Source organism: Schistocerca nitens, chromosome 9 (assembly GCF_023898315.1).
Source record: "Schistocerca nitens isolate TAMUIC-IGC-003100 chromosome 9, iqSchNite1.1, whole genome shotgun sequence".
Classification (NCBI taxonomy): Eukaryota; Metazoa; Arthropoda; class Insecta; order Orthoptera; family Acrididae; genus Schistocerca; species Schistocerca nitens.
In genome coordinates, this window is record NC_064622.1 from 437,522,930 (window position 1) to 437,537,933 (window position 15,004).

The following is a 15,004-nucleotide window of genomic DNA, read 5'->3' on the forward strand; positions in this document are numbered from 1 at the left end:
CATATAATTCCTGGGTCATGGACTTGCAGGGTCTCAGCCGTCGATGCTATTTTACATGCACCAATCAGCAGTGTAAGGCTTCGTATGCGGACTCCCTGATCCGGGATGTGGTGGTACAGCTGGCTCCCGATCCTGAGGTCCGCACTGTGGTGTTCAAACTCAATAATCCCTCATTGGGAGAGATTCTCCACATTACCCACTCACTTGAAATTGCTCAGGCAGCTAACGAGCGCCTCATGGTGTGGCCCCAAGTGGCGGCGATTGATGCGTGTCTGCGGGTTCCACCCTCTCGACACAGATGTGGCCCAGCCAACAGAGGCCAGCGCTATAGGGCCTCCTCTTTGTCCAACATCTCTGTGGCATCAGAGCCTCCGGTCACCCCTCGTCGCCAGTTGCGTGGCCCATTTCCATCTTGCCCACAGTGCTATACCACACACTATTGAGCTGATTGCCCCCACTGCTGGAAAACGTGCATGCTGTGTGAGGAGGGGCGCCACATCCAATCTGTTTGTCATAGTCGCTCGACTCGCTCCTGTCCTACCCCTACTGGGCCTCAGGATACAGTACATGCTTGGCAATCGGTCGTCCCGCTGGAAGACCCATCGGCACGGAAGCTCTTCCTCACATTCCACTTTTTTACTGAGGATGTCAGTTTTCAGTTTGATACTGGGGCCACTATCTCCCTGATTGATATTGTGACATATACTCACCTGGGCTCCCTTGCGTTGTCACCTCCCTCTCGGCATTTGGTCACCTACGGCGATGGTTCCGTTCCACTTTGTGGGTAGTTCGTCATCCAGGCAACATACAAACATGTTCCCCAGCTCCTTACCCTATTTGTCATCGACCATCTGTTGGCTTCGAATATTTTTGGCCTGGATGCATTTCAACTGTTTAGCTTTTCAATTTCCAATGAAGTTAAGGTCATTTCCACGGCTGTTCCTTTTCAGAACTTGGACGTGCTGTACTCGGCTTTTGCATCATTGTTTGCAACGGATCTCAGGTGTGCTTCAAGTTGAGCCATGTGCAGCTCACGGTCTTGCTGTTCTTAACTTGGCGCCTTATGATAGCGGTAGTGGCGTCTCGTTTCCTTCCTGTGTTAATGGCGCCAATGAGTTTGCTAGTATTGTTTGTCCGTGAGTGGCAGCAGCAGCATTTATCGATAGCCAGTACTGTAGTACTATCTTTGGTGTGACCACTTGTATTTCTGGGTCATTGTGTGTGTGTGAGGCAGTTCTGCTTTGGACGAAGCAGCAAGGAGGTCCGCAGCGCGAGGGCAGGCTGGGACCGCTGGCGGCGTGCAGGCACTGTCAGACTGAGGGGCTGAAGCTGATGACCGAACCCATTAGAAGTTGAGTGAACCTTATCCAGTAGTGAAACCTCCACTGTTTGAGATCTGGTTGTTTTAATGTGTAATTGCCTTCCTTACTTGTAATTCAGGCCTTCAGCCGTTGAGTGTTCTGAAATTGCTTGTGGCCTTCAGCCGAAAAATAATTTTCAATCCTTTCTTAATCAGGCCTTCAGCTGTTAATTGTGTGTAACATTGCTTGTGGCCTTCAGCCGTCAAATAATTTTCAATTCTTTCTTAATAAGGCCTTCAGCTGTTACTACAGCTTGTTACAGTTTTTGATTGACATCCATGTGCAGCTGCCTGTTGAGGTTACATGCCATTTCGAAGGTGTAACTGCCTTCCTCACTTGTAACTCAGGCCTTCAGCTGTTGAGTACTCTGAAGTTGCTTGTGGTCTTCAGCCAACAAATAATTTGGAATTCTTTCTTAGCAAGGCTTTCAGTTGTCAGTGTAGTAAATTCCCTTAAAATGACTATTGAAAATTATTTCTTCAAATAAAGTGTATGTGTTTACAGTAGCCAACGGTAGCTGACTACAGCCCCATCCACAATTATTGCCTTATCTTTCCTCTCCCTGACTACCAGGTCTCACACATTTTCAGGTGCACATCACACTTCGGCCGGACGCACAGCTTCGCTTTTTCCGGGCCAGACCCATTCCAGTGGCCTTATGGCCAGCAGTCAAGCAGATAGTTGCTCGGCTCCTGCTCGAGCCTGTGACATACAGTGCTTGGGCAATGCCATTGGTGGTCATACGGAAACCCAATGGGTCCCTTCGGCTGTGTGGGGAATTCGGCACTACTGTCAATGCTCAGTCCTTAGTAGACACTTACCCCACTCCCCGACAGGAAGACCTTCTCGCCAAGCTTGCGGGGGGGGGGGGGGGGGGGGGGAGAGTACTTTTCTATTGACCTGGCTAAGGCGTACTACCAGTTATGCTTGGATGCCAATTCCCTGAACATAATGGTTATCAACATACTTTTCTGATTATACAAGTCCAAGCGCATCCCCTGTAGTCTCTCTTCAGTACCGACAATTTTCCAGTGGTTCCTTGAGCAGCTTACACAGCCTATCCCAGCCTGCACGAATTATCTGGATGACATCTTTGTCATCGGGCGTTCCCGCCAGGAACATTTGCACAACCTCAGTGCCTTATTTCATGTTCTGCAATCTGCGGGTTTACGCTATCGGCTGGACAAGTGGTGTTTTTTCAACCGGAAGTGGAATACTTAGGCCACTGGCTTAGCAAAGATGGCATCCACCCTTCAGATCGCAATGTTGCGGCCATTGAGGCCCTTCCTTGTCCCAAGAACTTATCCAGGTGTTTTTGGGAAAGGTTACTTATTACTTAAAGCTGCCTCCATTGCTGAACCCCTCAATTACTTGCATCGCAAAGGGGTGACTTTTGATTGTACTCCTGCATGTGACCAGGCTTTCCTCCGTTTAAAGACGATGCTGAAGTCAACCCCTTGCCTTATTCCCTTATCTCCAGACTGCACCTTGGTTGTGGCAACTGATGCATTGGCATACGGCATTGGGGCAGTCCTCACACATCAAAATACCGATGGCTCAGAGCAGCCCATCACTTATGCATCTGAGACATTAACACCCAGCACAACGGAACTACTCTCAGGTTGAAAAGGAGGCCCTGGCGATAGTGTTCACCATCCAAAAATTTCACATCTATCTCTTGGGTGCAAAGTTCACTTTCCTGATGGACCATAAACCCTTAGTTATGCTTTTCAGACCCCACTCTCACCTTCCAGAGAGCACGGATCAACATCTCCAATGCTGGGCATTATATTTATGGAATCACACTTACACCATCCCGTATAAGCCCACCACCCACCATGCTAACGTGGACGCTTTTTCCACTTCTCCCAGCAGGCCCCGATCCTACACGCCGAGACCCTATCTTGCAGCACGTTCTCGGCTATTTGGTCCTCCTATCTTACTCGTCAGATGCGGACCGACTTCAGCCCCTGGCACCACCTGTTGACAGGCTCTCTGTGGACAATGATGTCCATCTGTTGGCCACAGAGTCAGATGCCCACCTGGCGATCATCCCTCCGGCTTTCCGACATCATGTGCTCAGTTTGTTACACTGCAGGCGCCAGGGGTACGTCCTGCATGAAAGTTTTGGCTCACCAGCACGTGTATTGGCCCCGGCATCAATGGTGATATTGACCACCTGGTTCGCAGGTGTACTGTGTGTGCGCGTCACCAGGCAAAGCCCCCCCTCAGTCATTCGCACCCTGGCCTGTGCCTCGCTGGCCCTGGGATCACATCCATCTCAATCTTGCGGGCCCGTTTTTGGGCTCCATGTGGTTACTTATCATTGATGCCTACTCCAAATATCCATATGTCATCCACATGGCATCCACCACCATAGAGGCCACACTCATGGCCCTGGCCCGGGTTCTCGCCATTGAGGGCCTGCCTCACACATTGGCCTCCGATAATGGCCCTCATTTCATGGCATCCTCCTTCCACGACTTCTGTCAGGCTAGCAGTATCAAATATATTCGTAGCCTACCTTTCCACCCTTCCTCCAATGGCGTGGCGGAGAGACTTGTCCTCACATTTAAACAACAGTTGACAAAGGCGGTCGAAACATATCCGACCATGTCAGCCCTCATCCTGTTCTTGAGCACATATCGCACCACGTCAATTGACGGACATAGTCCTGTGGAGCTCCTCCATGGGTGACAGCTGCAGACCCTGCTCCGTTTGCTGATGCTGTCACCCTCCCACCCCCGCTCCTGGCCCTCTCAGCATTACGCCCCCAGCTGGGCCATGTGCGCCCGTGTGTACAAGAGCAAGGTGGGTTGGATGATCGCCATGGTTCTCACGGCCCATGGGCAGCATGTAACATCAGTGCAGACGTCAAAACCATTGGAGCACCACCATCATAACCAGCTCCGCCCATGTACCCCAACGCCCTGGCCTCATGGTCGGCCGTCATGGACACCACGGACGTCCCTTCTTCCCCGACATCGGCAGTTGACGAGTCCGTGTCTTCTCCCATCTGCTGACCACCGCGGCAACATCCAGGGCGTTTTCGCCCCTACGTACAAGTTTCAGGGAGGAAGGATCTGATACCGAGCGCCGTGGGTTTCAGATCCATGCCAGACGGAATGGAACTCTATGACCACTAGAGGTCTCTGCAGCAGTCGCACCATAAGCTGTGGCTGCGCGTGCTTCTGGCCCCGAGTCTAACGTGAGGGCACCACTGTGGAGCATGTGGTCCCAGTGGCCAATAGCAACATACCCTGTCGTGTATTTAGGCAGCTGCCTCTCACTCAGTGAAGCAGTCTGGTATTTGCATTGAATCTGTTGATATCTCGCTTGCAGACATCGTGTTTACATTGCGTGTGCTTACTTCCTGTTTATGAGTGGACGTTGTTTCGATTTCATGAGGTTATCTCTTGTGACCCCATTGCTTAATACTTTGTTGTTGATCTTGGTGTCTTGCTTGGTTGTCTGTCGTTGTGCTTGTCCTTCCATTCGAGTTGGTCAATCTTGTTTGTTCACGGGCCACTCCCATTCGGTCCCGCCGCGTATTCATTAGCGGCAACCCCATGTTTGCAATGTATTGTCAGTATGAACTAGCAAGTCTTCCATGTTGTCTGTCTTCCATATAAAAAAAAAATTAATTTTTATGCTAATTATTGACTAAACTGGTAGCCAAACAAAAGAATGGAACAGAATTTTTGTTTGTACATCATTTGTACTTTCTGTTGGTGAAATTTCTATCCACACTGAAAAGTCGCACTGTGTTCTCCACAAACAACTGTATAGCATGTGCAGAGAGTACTTCCTACAAATATTAATGATTTTCTGTCTTCATTGCATGTAATGAATGATGGGAAAAAGACAGTCAATTTGCCTCCTTTATATAGTCACAGCAAGTTATTTAACACTGAGATATCAGCTGTAATGCTTTCACAGATTACTTTCTGAATAACACTCATAATTTTCAGACTTGTAACTTTGATCAGTGGAAACTGGAGGTGAAAATTGTTTTCCTTGAAACTGTGTCATGACGGTTAGCACTGATGATGGATACTGCATGAACTATGTGATGAGTCACTTAGAAACAGCAGTTTTTTTACAGCTTTCTGCATGATATTTCCCATGTGTAACAATGCCTATTTTGGTATATTTACTCTCATTTCTGTTTTTCCATGCATCTGATGTGGGGCTAAACCAAAATGTGTAAAATACGTTGACTTGCTAATCAATAATTTTGTTGATGTAATGGATTGCAGATCTCTTAAATAAGGTCCAGAGCTACTGTATTGACATTTTCAACATTAAAGTTAATTGCTGTACATGTAATACATGGAATAAAACACTAACCAAATCAAAAACACCATTCCATATTCTGCCACTGTTGTTACTTCAGAAGAAAGTGTAATGTCTAAAGGAGAGCAAACTTTGGCTTCTTGAGACGACCACAGACAGCCATTTGAAAAATGTGTCACCTCTGCTAGTCAAGAAGGGCTGCTTTTGCACCATCCTGGCATTTGCCTGGAGAAATTTAGGAAAATCACAGATAACCTAAATTTGAATGGCTGAAGACAGTTGAGAACTGTCGTCCTCCAGAATGTAAGTCCTCCATCTCACTTGATATTAGTGGTGAACGTCTGGAGGACAATACATCATTTAAATACTTAGTGTTAATTCTAGGAACAGTCACAAAATAGAATGAACACATGGAATCAGTAGCAGTTAAGGGCACATGAAGTATTACATTTGTTGGAATGGTTCTGGGAAAGTGCAATGCAGCTTCATAGGAAATAACGTATAAGATTTTAGTGTGATAAATTCTAGAGTACCTTTCCGGTTTTTGGGGCCCTTATCAACTAGACATGACAACAGGTATCAAAAGAGTTCAGACACATGCTGTTATGGTACTAACATGATGATACAGCCCACCACATGAAACCATAATAGAAATGCCTGGAAAAAAAAAAAAAAAAAAAAGTAAATGGGAAACCTAATGTGTAGGCTTTCGTGGCCAGCGTCTTCATTAATTAAAACTTCCAGACTGAAAGGCCATGGTCGAACAACATAAATTCTTCCTCCTGATGTTTTGTTGCCATCTGTGGGCAACATCTTCTAGTGTGAAGATGATGCTCACAGTTGGCAATGAAATGTCAGGAGGAAGAATTTCTACTGTTCACCTACGGCTTCTTAGCCTGGAAGTTTTAATTAATGGAGTAAATGGGAATGTTCATATGAAGGACAACGTTGTTCACACACAATTCTGTTGGCTAAATTTACAGAACCTGTAATCGAGTAAGACTGCGTGATAATTTTGTTGCCGTAATTGTATATCTTGCCAAAAGTTCAGCACTATAACCACATACAAACACGGACAAATCATCATCTCCAACAAGTACATTTGGCTCAATATAGTTTGTGAAACAAATGTTATGTATCAAAATATTTAATGGTGATGTTATGCTTACATATTTCTGATTGATCTGTTTAGTTCATAGCTGTTTTTATCACAGTATTAACTTCAAATATTTTTGGTATCAAAATTAACAATAGGGCTCCTCTCACACCATATGATCTATAACAATGTGCCTGCATACAGTAACATCACATTCTGCATCTACGTCTACATTTACACCTACATTCACATTGACATCAATATTCTGCAAACCACTGTGAAGTGCAAAGCACAGGATACATCCCATTGTATTAGGGTTTCTTCCCATTCCATCAGGTATGGACTGCAGGAACAATGATGGTAAAAATGCCTCTGTGAATTCTGTAATTAATTTAATCTTGTCATCATGATCCCTGTGTGTGTGATGCATAGGGGACTATAGTACATTCCTACGGTCATCAATTAAACCCAGTTGGTGAAACTTTGTGAGCAAGCTGTCTTGGGATAGTGTATGTCATCTTCAGGAGTCTGCCAGTTCAGTTTCTGCAGCAGCTCTATCACACACTCACATGTGCCGTTCATGCTGATCTTCTCTGTATAGGTTCAATATCCCTTGTTAGTTCTATATGATGTGTGTCCCACATTCCATCGCTTGAGCCTTGTCCCGTAGTTACGCAGGGTCAGCCATCGTTAACCAGATTTGACATGTTAATGTTTAAGGGGTGGCCAGATGCCCTTCCTGCCGCCATCCCGTACCCCCGGGGCGGAATTGGTGTACCCCAACTGTCTGCGTCGAGTGTAATCCATGGAATAGTGTGAATGTGTTCAGATGTCTGCGAGCTGTGTAACTGAGGTAGAACATGGGGACCAGCCTAGTATTCACCTAGCGAGATGCGGAAAACCGCCTAAAAACCACATCCAGGCAGGCTGGCATATCGGCCCTCGTCATAAATCCGCTGGGCAGATTCGATCCGGGGCCGGCGCGCCTACCCGAGTCCAGGAAGCAGCATGTTACCGCTCTCGGCTACCCTGGCGAGTCGATGTGTGTCCCACACACTTGAGCAATATCCTAGAATGGATTGTATGAATGATTTTTAAGCAATCTCCTTTGTAGACTGATTGCATTTCCCCAGTATTCTATCAATAAATCAAAGTCTACCACCTACCTTACCCACAACTAAGTCTATGTGATCATTCCATTTCATATCCCTATAATGTGTTACATTCAAACAATGGAAAATCCAGGATGGAAAGTAACAACATTATGAGAAGGAAAATAGTCACTCACCATACAGTGGAGATGCTGAGTCGTCAATAGGCACAACAAAAAGAGTTTCACACTTAAAGCTTTTGGCCAATGGCATTTTTGTCACACTCACGCAAACGCAACTCTCACACACAACTGCAGACCCAGGGACCTGAAACCAGTGTAGTTTCAGTTGCCTGAGACTGCAGTTGTGTGTGTGTCTTTTGTTGACAAAGGCCACTGACCAAAAGCTTTAAGTGTGAAAATCTTGTTGTTGTGCCTTCGCAACATGGTGAATGGCAACTTTCCTTCTCATAATAAGTGTTACAAAAAATGGCTCTGAGCACTATGCGACTTAACTTCTGAGGTCATCTGTCGCCTAGAACTTAGAACTAATTAAACCTAACTAACCTAAGGACAACACACACATCCATGCCCGAGGCAGGATTCGAACCTGCGACCGTAGCAGTCGCTCGGTACCAGACTGTAGCGCCCAGAACCGCACGGCCACTCCGGCCGGCAATATGTGTTACATTCAGGTATTTGTATGAGTTGGGCAATTCTATGATTCTATAGTCATAAGATACTACATTTGTGAAGTGAGCAATTTTACATTTCTGAACATTTAAAGAAAGTTGCCAGTATTTGCACCACTTTGGCATCTTATAAGGCTCTGAATATTTATGCAGCTTCTTTCAGACAGTACTTCATTATATACACTGCATCAACCATAAAAAGTCTGAGTTTACTATTAACATTGTGCACAACCTCTAATATACAACATGAACAGCAAGGGTCCAAACATACTTCCCTGGGGAACACCCAGAGTCACTTCTACATCGGATAATGACTCTCCATCCAAGATAACATGTTCGTCCTCACTACTAGAAAATCCTCAATCCTCATCCAATCACTTGATACAAAATGTAATCATATTTTTGACAATAAGTGTGGGTGTGGCACTGAATCAAATGCTTTTCAGAAGTCAAGAAATCCTGCACCTACCTGACTGCCTTAATCTAAAGCTTCAATGTCATGTGAGAAAAGTGCGAGTTGGGTTTCACATGATCAATGTTTCTGGAATCATGCTGGTTGGTACGAAGGAGGTCATCCTGTTCAAGATACTTCATTATGATTGAGCTCAGAATATGTTCTAAGATTCTACAACAAATTGGTGTTAAGGATATTGGACAATAGTTTTGTGGATCACTTCCACTATCCTTCTTCTGTGGCCGGTGCTTTCTTCCAACTATTGGGCATGGTCTATTGTTCAAGGGATCTGTAATAGGTTATAGTTGGAAAAGGGGCTAACTCTGCTACAAATTCCATATAGAATATAACAGGGATCCCATTGGGCCCTGAAGCTTTATCCAATTTTAACAATTTCTAGTGTTTCTCAGTACCACTTACACAAATACCTATGTCATTCATCTTTTCAATGGAATGAGGATTAAATTGGGACCATTCACCAAGATTTTCCTTCATAAAAGAAAATTTGACAATGGATTTAATAATTTCATCTTTTGGTTTGCTATCTTCAATTTCAGTTCATGTCTCATTTGTGAGTGATTGGGTAATAACTTTTTTGTCACTAACAGCCTTTACATATGTCCAGTGATGGAGTTCCTCATTCAAATATGGCACTATTGTTTTTTCCCTACTTTACTAAACACATACCTTTCTACTTGTTTTAGTTGTCCTTTGTACTTTAGTAACCAATGTTGCCACAGCTGTGTCATGGTCACTGATACCAGTTTCACTGCGGAAATCCTCAGAGAGGTCAGGTCTATATGTTGCCATTATATCCAATACATTTCCATCATGAGTGAGGTTCCAAACTACTTTTTCTATGTAGTTTTCAGTGATGGCATTAATGACATTTCACAGGGTGTCTTGTCACACACGCCAACAACAAAACTGCAATTTTCCCAACTGACTGTTGGATGGTTGAAGTCTCCACTGACGATCACCGTAGGAATAGGAAACTTCTGTATAATTGAACTGATGGTTCCTGTAGTTTTCAATTACATCACCCAGTCACCATTTCCCTAAGTGGTAACATTATACACTGTATGATTGAATCGCCAATGATTAGACCCATATCCTTTTGTGTCTGCTTCCTCTTGAAACAGACAAAGCAGATTTCCCCAAAACAGGTAATGTGAGTCCCACTGGCTCAGTTTCAGTGAAAGACAGTACTCTGAACTTGTTGGTTAAGAGGATCATTATAACACATTGAGTCCTCCCTCGTTTCCTGTCTACTGTGTACAGGATGCCTAGATCCAACACTGACATGTCACTGACATGTCACTCACAGTCAAATGGATGATTAATGACAGATCCCATACTTCCTGCAGAAGAGGCAGGATCCACAGGAGAGAACAGTACCTGAGGTATTTTTGGTACCAGTACCCCAGGTACATAAGTTTGAGCTCTCCCAACACACTGATTTGCAGCAGTTTCCAATCCTTTAACAGTAGTCTGGGTGATTCCCTGCTACTTACGAACATCAGGCTATCCAGCATTCACAATGAAACTGCATTGTGACTGGTGCAATGTATTACTGGACTGTGAAGAAATAACTTTAAACTAAAGTAAACCTGCTGACTGTCTTTTAATCTGTTGGGCTAAAAAATTACTAGTTCCCTACATGAACTGAAGCAAGCACGTGAAACAAGATTTATGAAAGGCAGCTTGTGGTGAAAATAACTAGCTTCCTAAAACTTTTTGATGTTAATTATAGTTGTTAACAAACAAGAAGGTAGAGTTAATTTATGATAAATGTAGATGATATATACTCCTCTTGAAGGGAAAACTAGACGTACAACAATATGTTAGTTACAAAATATGTTATGAGTACTGATACAATCAATGAAAGACATGCAGAATGACGCAAACAGTAAACTATGTGCATCTAGAATTACAAATCGACACATGAATCTGGTACAGGTGGTCTCGCAAACAGGAAAGTTCCAAAGTTGGCTTTTACATATAAGTAAAGGTACACACTGCATAGACTTTTTGCTTAGCTGATTCTGTGACATCTTCTATACTGATTTGCCACAGAAGACTGCTGAAGCATGACTTTCCCTCGGTCAAAATCGTGAAAATGGTCAATGATTACGTTGCTTGTGCGTTGGTTAATTTATCATACAGAGGTGGCAGAAAATATGGGTTGTTTTGATTAGTCTCTAAAAGTGGAATGATATTATTGGGAACACTAAATGTTTGTAATACATTTCATCATATTATTGGCAACACTGAATGTTTGTAATATGTTTCATGTAGGTACATCATTTGCTGAAATGTAGCACTGGAAAGGGCCTGAATGTGCTGTGGCTGTGAAGGCCTTTTACAAAAACAGTGTTTGTGTTAGTGCTGCTAGACAGAAATACTGTCATCATTTCAACCTTAGATGGAATGACCCTGAACCATCAGCACAAGCAGTCAAGTTGTGGGTGAAAAACTTGGAAGCAACAGGTAGTGCACTTAATCTAAAAAAGCCAGGAAGACATAGAAGTTGTCACTCACACGAACAAACAGAGAAGGAGCAAAATGCAACTGTAGTGAGAATGTCCAATAGTAGTGTACACAGATTTTTATAGAATGATTTAAAGTTGCAACAGTAGAAGATAAGATACAGCTTGTGCCACAATTAAATAAAAGCAATTATGAAAACCAAATTATTTTCTGTTGTACTGTTCATTAAAATTAGGGACAACGAAGGCTTCTTAAATTTGCTATGGATGAGTGAAAAAGCAAACTTTCATCTCAGTGGTTATGTCAACAAATAGACTTGCCATTACTGGTGTGAGAATAATCCTCACTCCGTCGGCACCCCTTACATAGCCAGAATGTCACAGTGTGGTGGACGTCTCTTCAATGAGCATAACAGGCCCTTTCTTTTTTGGGAATAAACATGGACGAGCAACCACAGTCAAATCGCAGTGGTATACTGCCAGGGTTGACACATTCCTCGCACCTGAACTTTAACAGTTTCCTGCAAACAAATATTGGTTTCAGCAAGATGAGACATATCTCATTGAGCTCATATTTCAATGGCTGTGGCGTGCAGAGTGTTTGGTAACCACAGCATTTCAATGAATGGGGACATTTTGTGGGCTTGCAGATCTCCCAACTTATCAGTCTGTCAGTACTTTGTTTATGGGTTCCTGAAACACAGGGTGTATGCTACACATCTACACACAATTGTGGAACTGAAAGACAACACTCACGCAGAAATCAGAAACAGTCCTATACAGAGACTTGAACATACAGTGAATTATTTACATCACAAACTGTCTTAGTGTCAAGGTGAAAATGGTGGCCACCCACAGCATACCATTTTCAAAATATGAACAGTGCATGAAATGGTTTTGTATGGATGCAAAACATGGACAATGGGGAAGACAAAGATACAATTAGCCTTTAAAATAATGCTTTTCGAGACTGTGAAGCAACATATGGATTATCAGTGTTTTCTATCTTAAGCATACTGGAAGTTAAGAGTGTTTTACACCAGATGTGATTCGCTTTACACAACTCACCGATGTTTATTCCGTAAACATAGGATAAACAGTACATTTCTACATTTTCAAACAATGGAAACTCCAGGTTGGAATACTGTATCAACAACATTATCTCTGACCGGAATGCAACTATCATGTAAGTATCAATCTGAAATGGGGTGGGGAAGGGGGAGGGATAGCAGGGTATGGGGGGGGGGGGGGGAAGCATTCTGTGGCAGGGCTTGCAGGGACTAAATCACGGCCTGACGACGAGATTGCTGGGTGCAGCATTGGGAGGTGGGGTGTAGGCGAAAAAACAGGAAGCAGGGAAGGGGAAAGGACAGGCAGCATACAATGGAGTGGGGAATGTGAAAAGGGAAGTGGTGATAGGACAGAGGGGGTGGAAACTGGGTGTGGGAACAGTAAATTACTGTAGTTTGAGGCCAGCATAATTTTGGGAACAGAGAATGTGTTATAAAGATAACTCCTATCTGTGCAGTTTAATAAAGCTGGTGGTGAAGCGGAGGCTCCAGATGGCCTAGGTAACTGAGTAATAGTCTTTTTGTTGTAGCTATCTGCAACTCAACGTGTCATCTTTATGGTGAGTAGCAATGTATCCTTTTCCTAATATTGTTGACATTTCTAGTTTTGCAATTTATAGGTAAAAAATAGTTTTCCTTTGTGATTTTGGTCTACTTGGTATACAGTTTACTCACTAAATAACAAAATGTAAAAAAAAATATTATGTACACAGTGATTACATGACAATAACTGCTGATGATTCAAAAATAAAAGCAAAACACATCTGGTGAAAATACTTGCAGTATGATAAAGATGGAAAAAATGATAATTGATATATGAGGGTAAGTCAATTATTATCCACAAAGTAGTTATAAAATTTTATTGTAATCAAATAGGAAACTTACAAGAACATCACTTTTCGACAGTCTCCTTGCATTTCAATGCACTTGGTCCATCGTTGTACAAGCTTCCTGATGTCCTCACAAAAGAAGGTTCTCGGTTGAGCTGTGAACCAGCAATGCACTGCTTCTTTCACTGCTTCATCTGAGGCAAATCGACGGCCCCTTAATGCCTGTCTGAGTGAACCAAACAAGTGATAGTCAGAAGGGGCAAGATTGGGACAATATGGAGGATGATCCAGTACTTCAAATTTGAGTTTCTGGAGCATTTCAGCAGTATGAGTAGCAGTATGCAGATGGGCATTGTCTTGCAACAACACAACACAACACTTTCTGACAGCAATCCTCGGTTTCTAATTGCAGGCTTTAGCCTGGCAGTAAGCATCTCACTGTAACGTACATTGTTTATTGTTGTGCCCCTTTCCCTATAGTGTTCCAGTACTGGACCTTGTGCATCCCACAAAACTGTAAGCATCAGTTTTTCTGCAGACGGTTGGGTCTTGAACTTTTTCTTGCATGGTGAATTTGAATGTTTCCATTCCATACTCTGCCATTTACTATCTGGCTCGTAATGATAGATCCAAGTTTCGTCACCAGTAATGATCCTGTCTAAGAAGTTGTCCCCTTTATTACCATAACGATCCGAATGTTTTTATAGATGTCGAATCGAGTTTTTTTATGCAACTGTGTAAGTTGTTTTGGGACTCAACTTGAACAAACTTTATGAAACCCAAGTGTGTTGATGATTTCATAGGCAGAACCATGACTAATTTTCAGACGATGTGCCACTTCATCAATAGTTAATCATCTGTCTAAGGGAATCATTTCACGTAAACATTCAATGGTTTCTTCATTTGTGGCAATAAATGGTCGTTCGGCTCCTTCATTGTGCATAACACTTGTGCGCCCATTTCGGAATTTTTCAATCAATTCATAGACAATCCGTTGCGGCAAAACGCTTTTTCCATACTGTACTGAAAGTCTTCAATGAATTTTGGCACATGACTCACCTTCCGACCACAAAAAAATGGATCACTGACCACTGCTCTTCTTTGGTGCAAATAGACAGCGGAGTAGCCATGATTAACCGTATGGCAGTGATAATGAAACTAACCTAGCAGCATGAAAATTTCAAAGATATAACAACAAATAAACAGAGCATGCATCATCAACATAAAATGACAGTACAACCAAAATAAACAAAAATATATTTAAATTGCTGATAATAATTAACTTACCCTCGTATAACATCCACAATGTTAGATAGCCATGCAAACAAACATATTGTATGGAATGGTCAAGACAGACCTAGCAATAAAATATTTTTACATAATGTTGACTGTTGATGTGGAATGCAGCAGCTGTGCTCAAATGAAGGAAGTGACAGGAATGGAATATTACTATAGCCACAGGCATATCAAAAATTAAATAAATCATGTACATATATATTACACACCTCAGATTTAATTTATAATTAACAGAGGCTTGTATTTCAGTGTAGTGATGAAAGACTTACATAAAGTAAAGACTGTTTGAGAAATTAACCACTCGTTACTTGTTAAGGGACTATGACTGTG

At 43.0% G+C, this 15,004-nt stretch overlaps 1 protein-coding gene across 1 annotated transcript in view; it reads right to left on the minus strand.

Annotated features, from left to right (window-relative positions):
* The window catches only part of LOC126204301 (uncharacterized), a 36,779-nt gene extending 23,310 nt beyond the window's left edge, over positions 1 to 13,469 (minus strand). Inside the window, exon 1 of the mRNA XM_049938688.1 lies at positions 13,434 to 13,469. Coding sequence (XP_049794645.1) covers positions 13,434 to 13,465 — 32 coding nt within the window. The 5' untranslated portion in view covers positions 13,466 to 13,469. The remainder of the gene's footprint in view (positions 1 to 13,433) is intronic.
* Between the last annotated feature and the right edge of the window lie 1,535 nt (positions 13,470 to 15,004).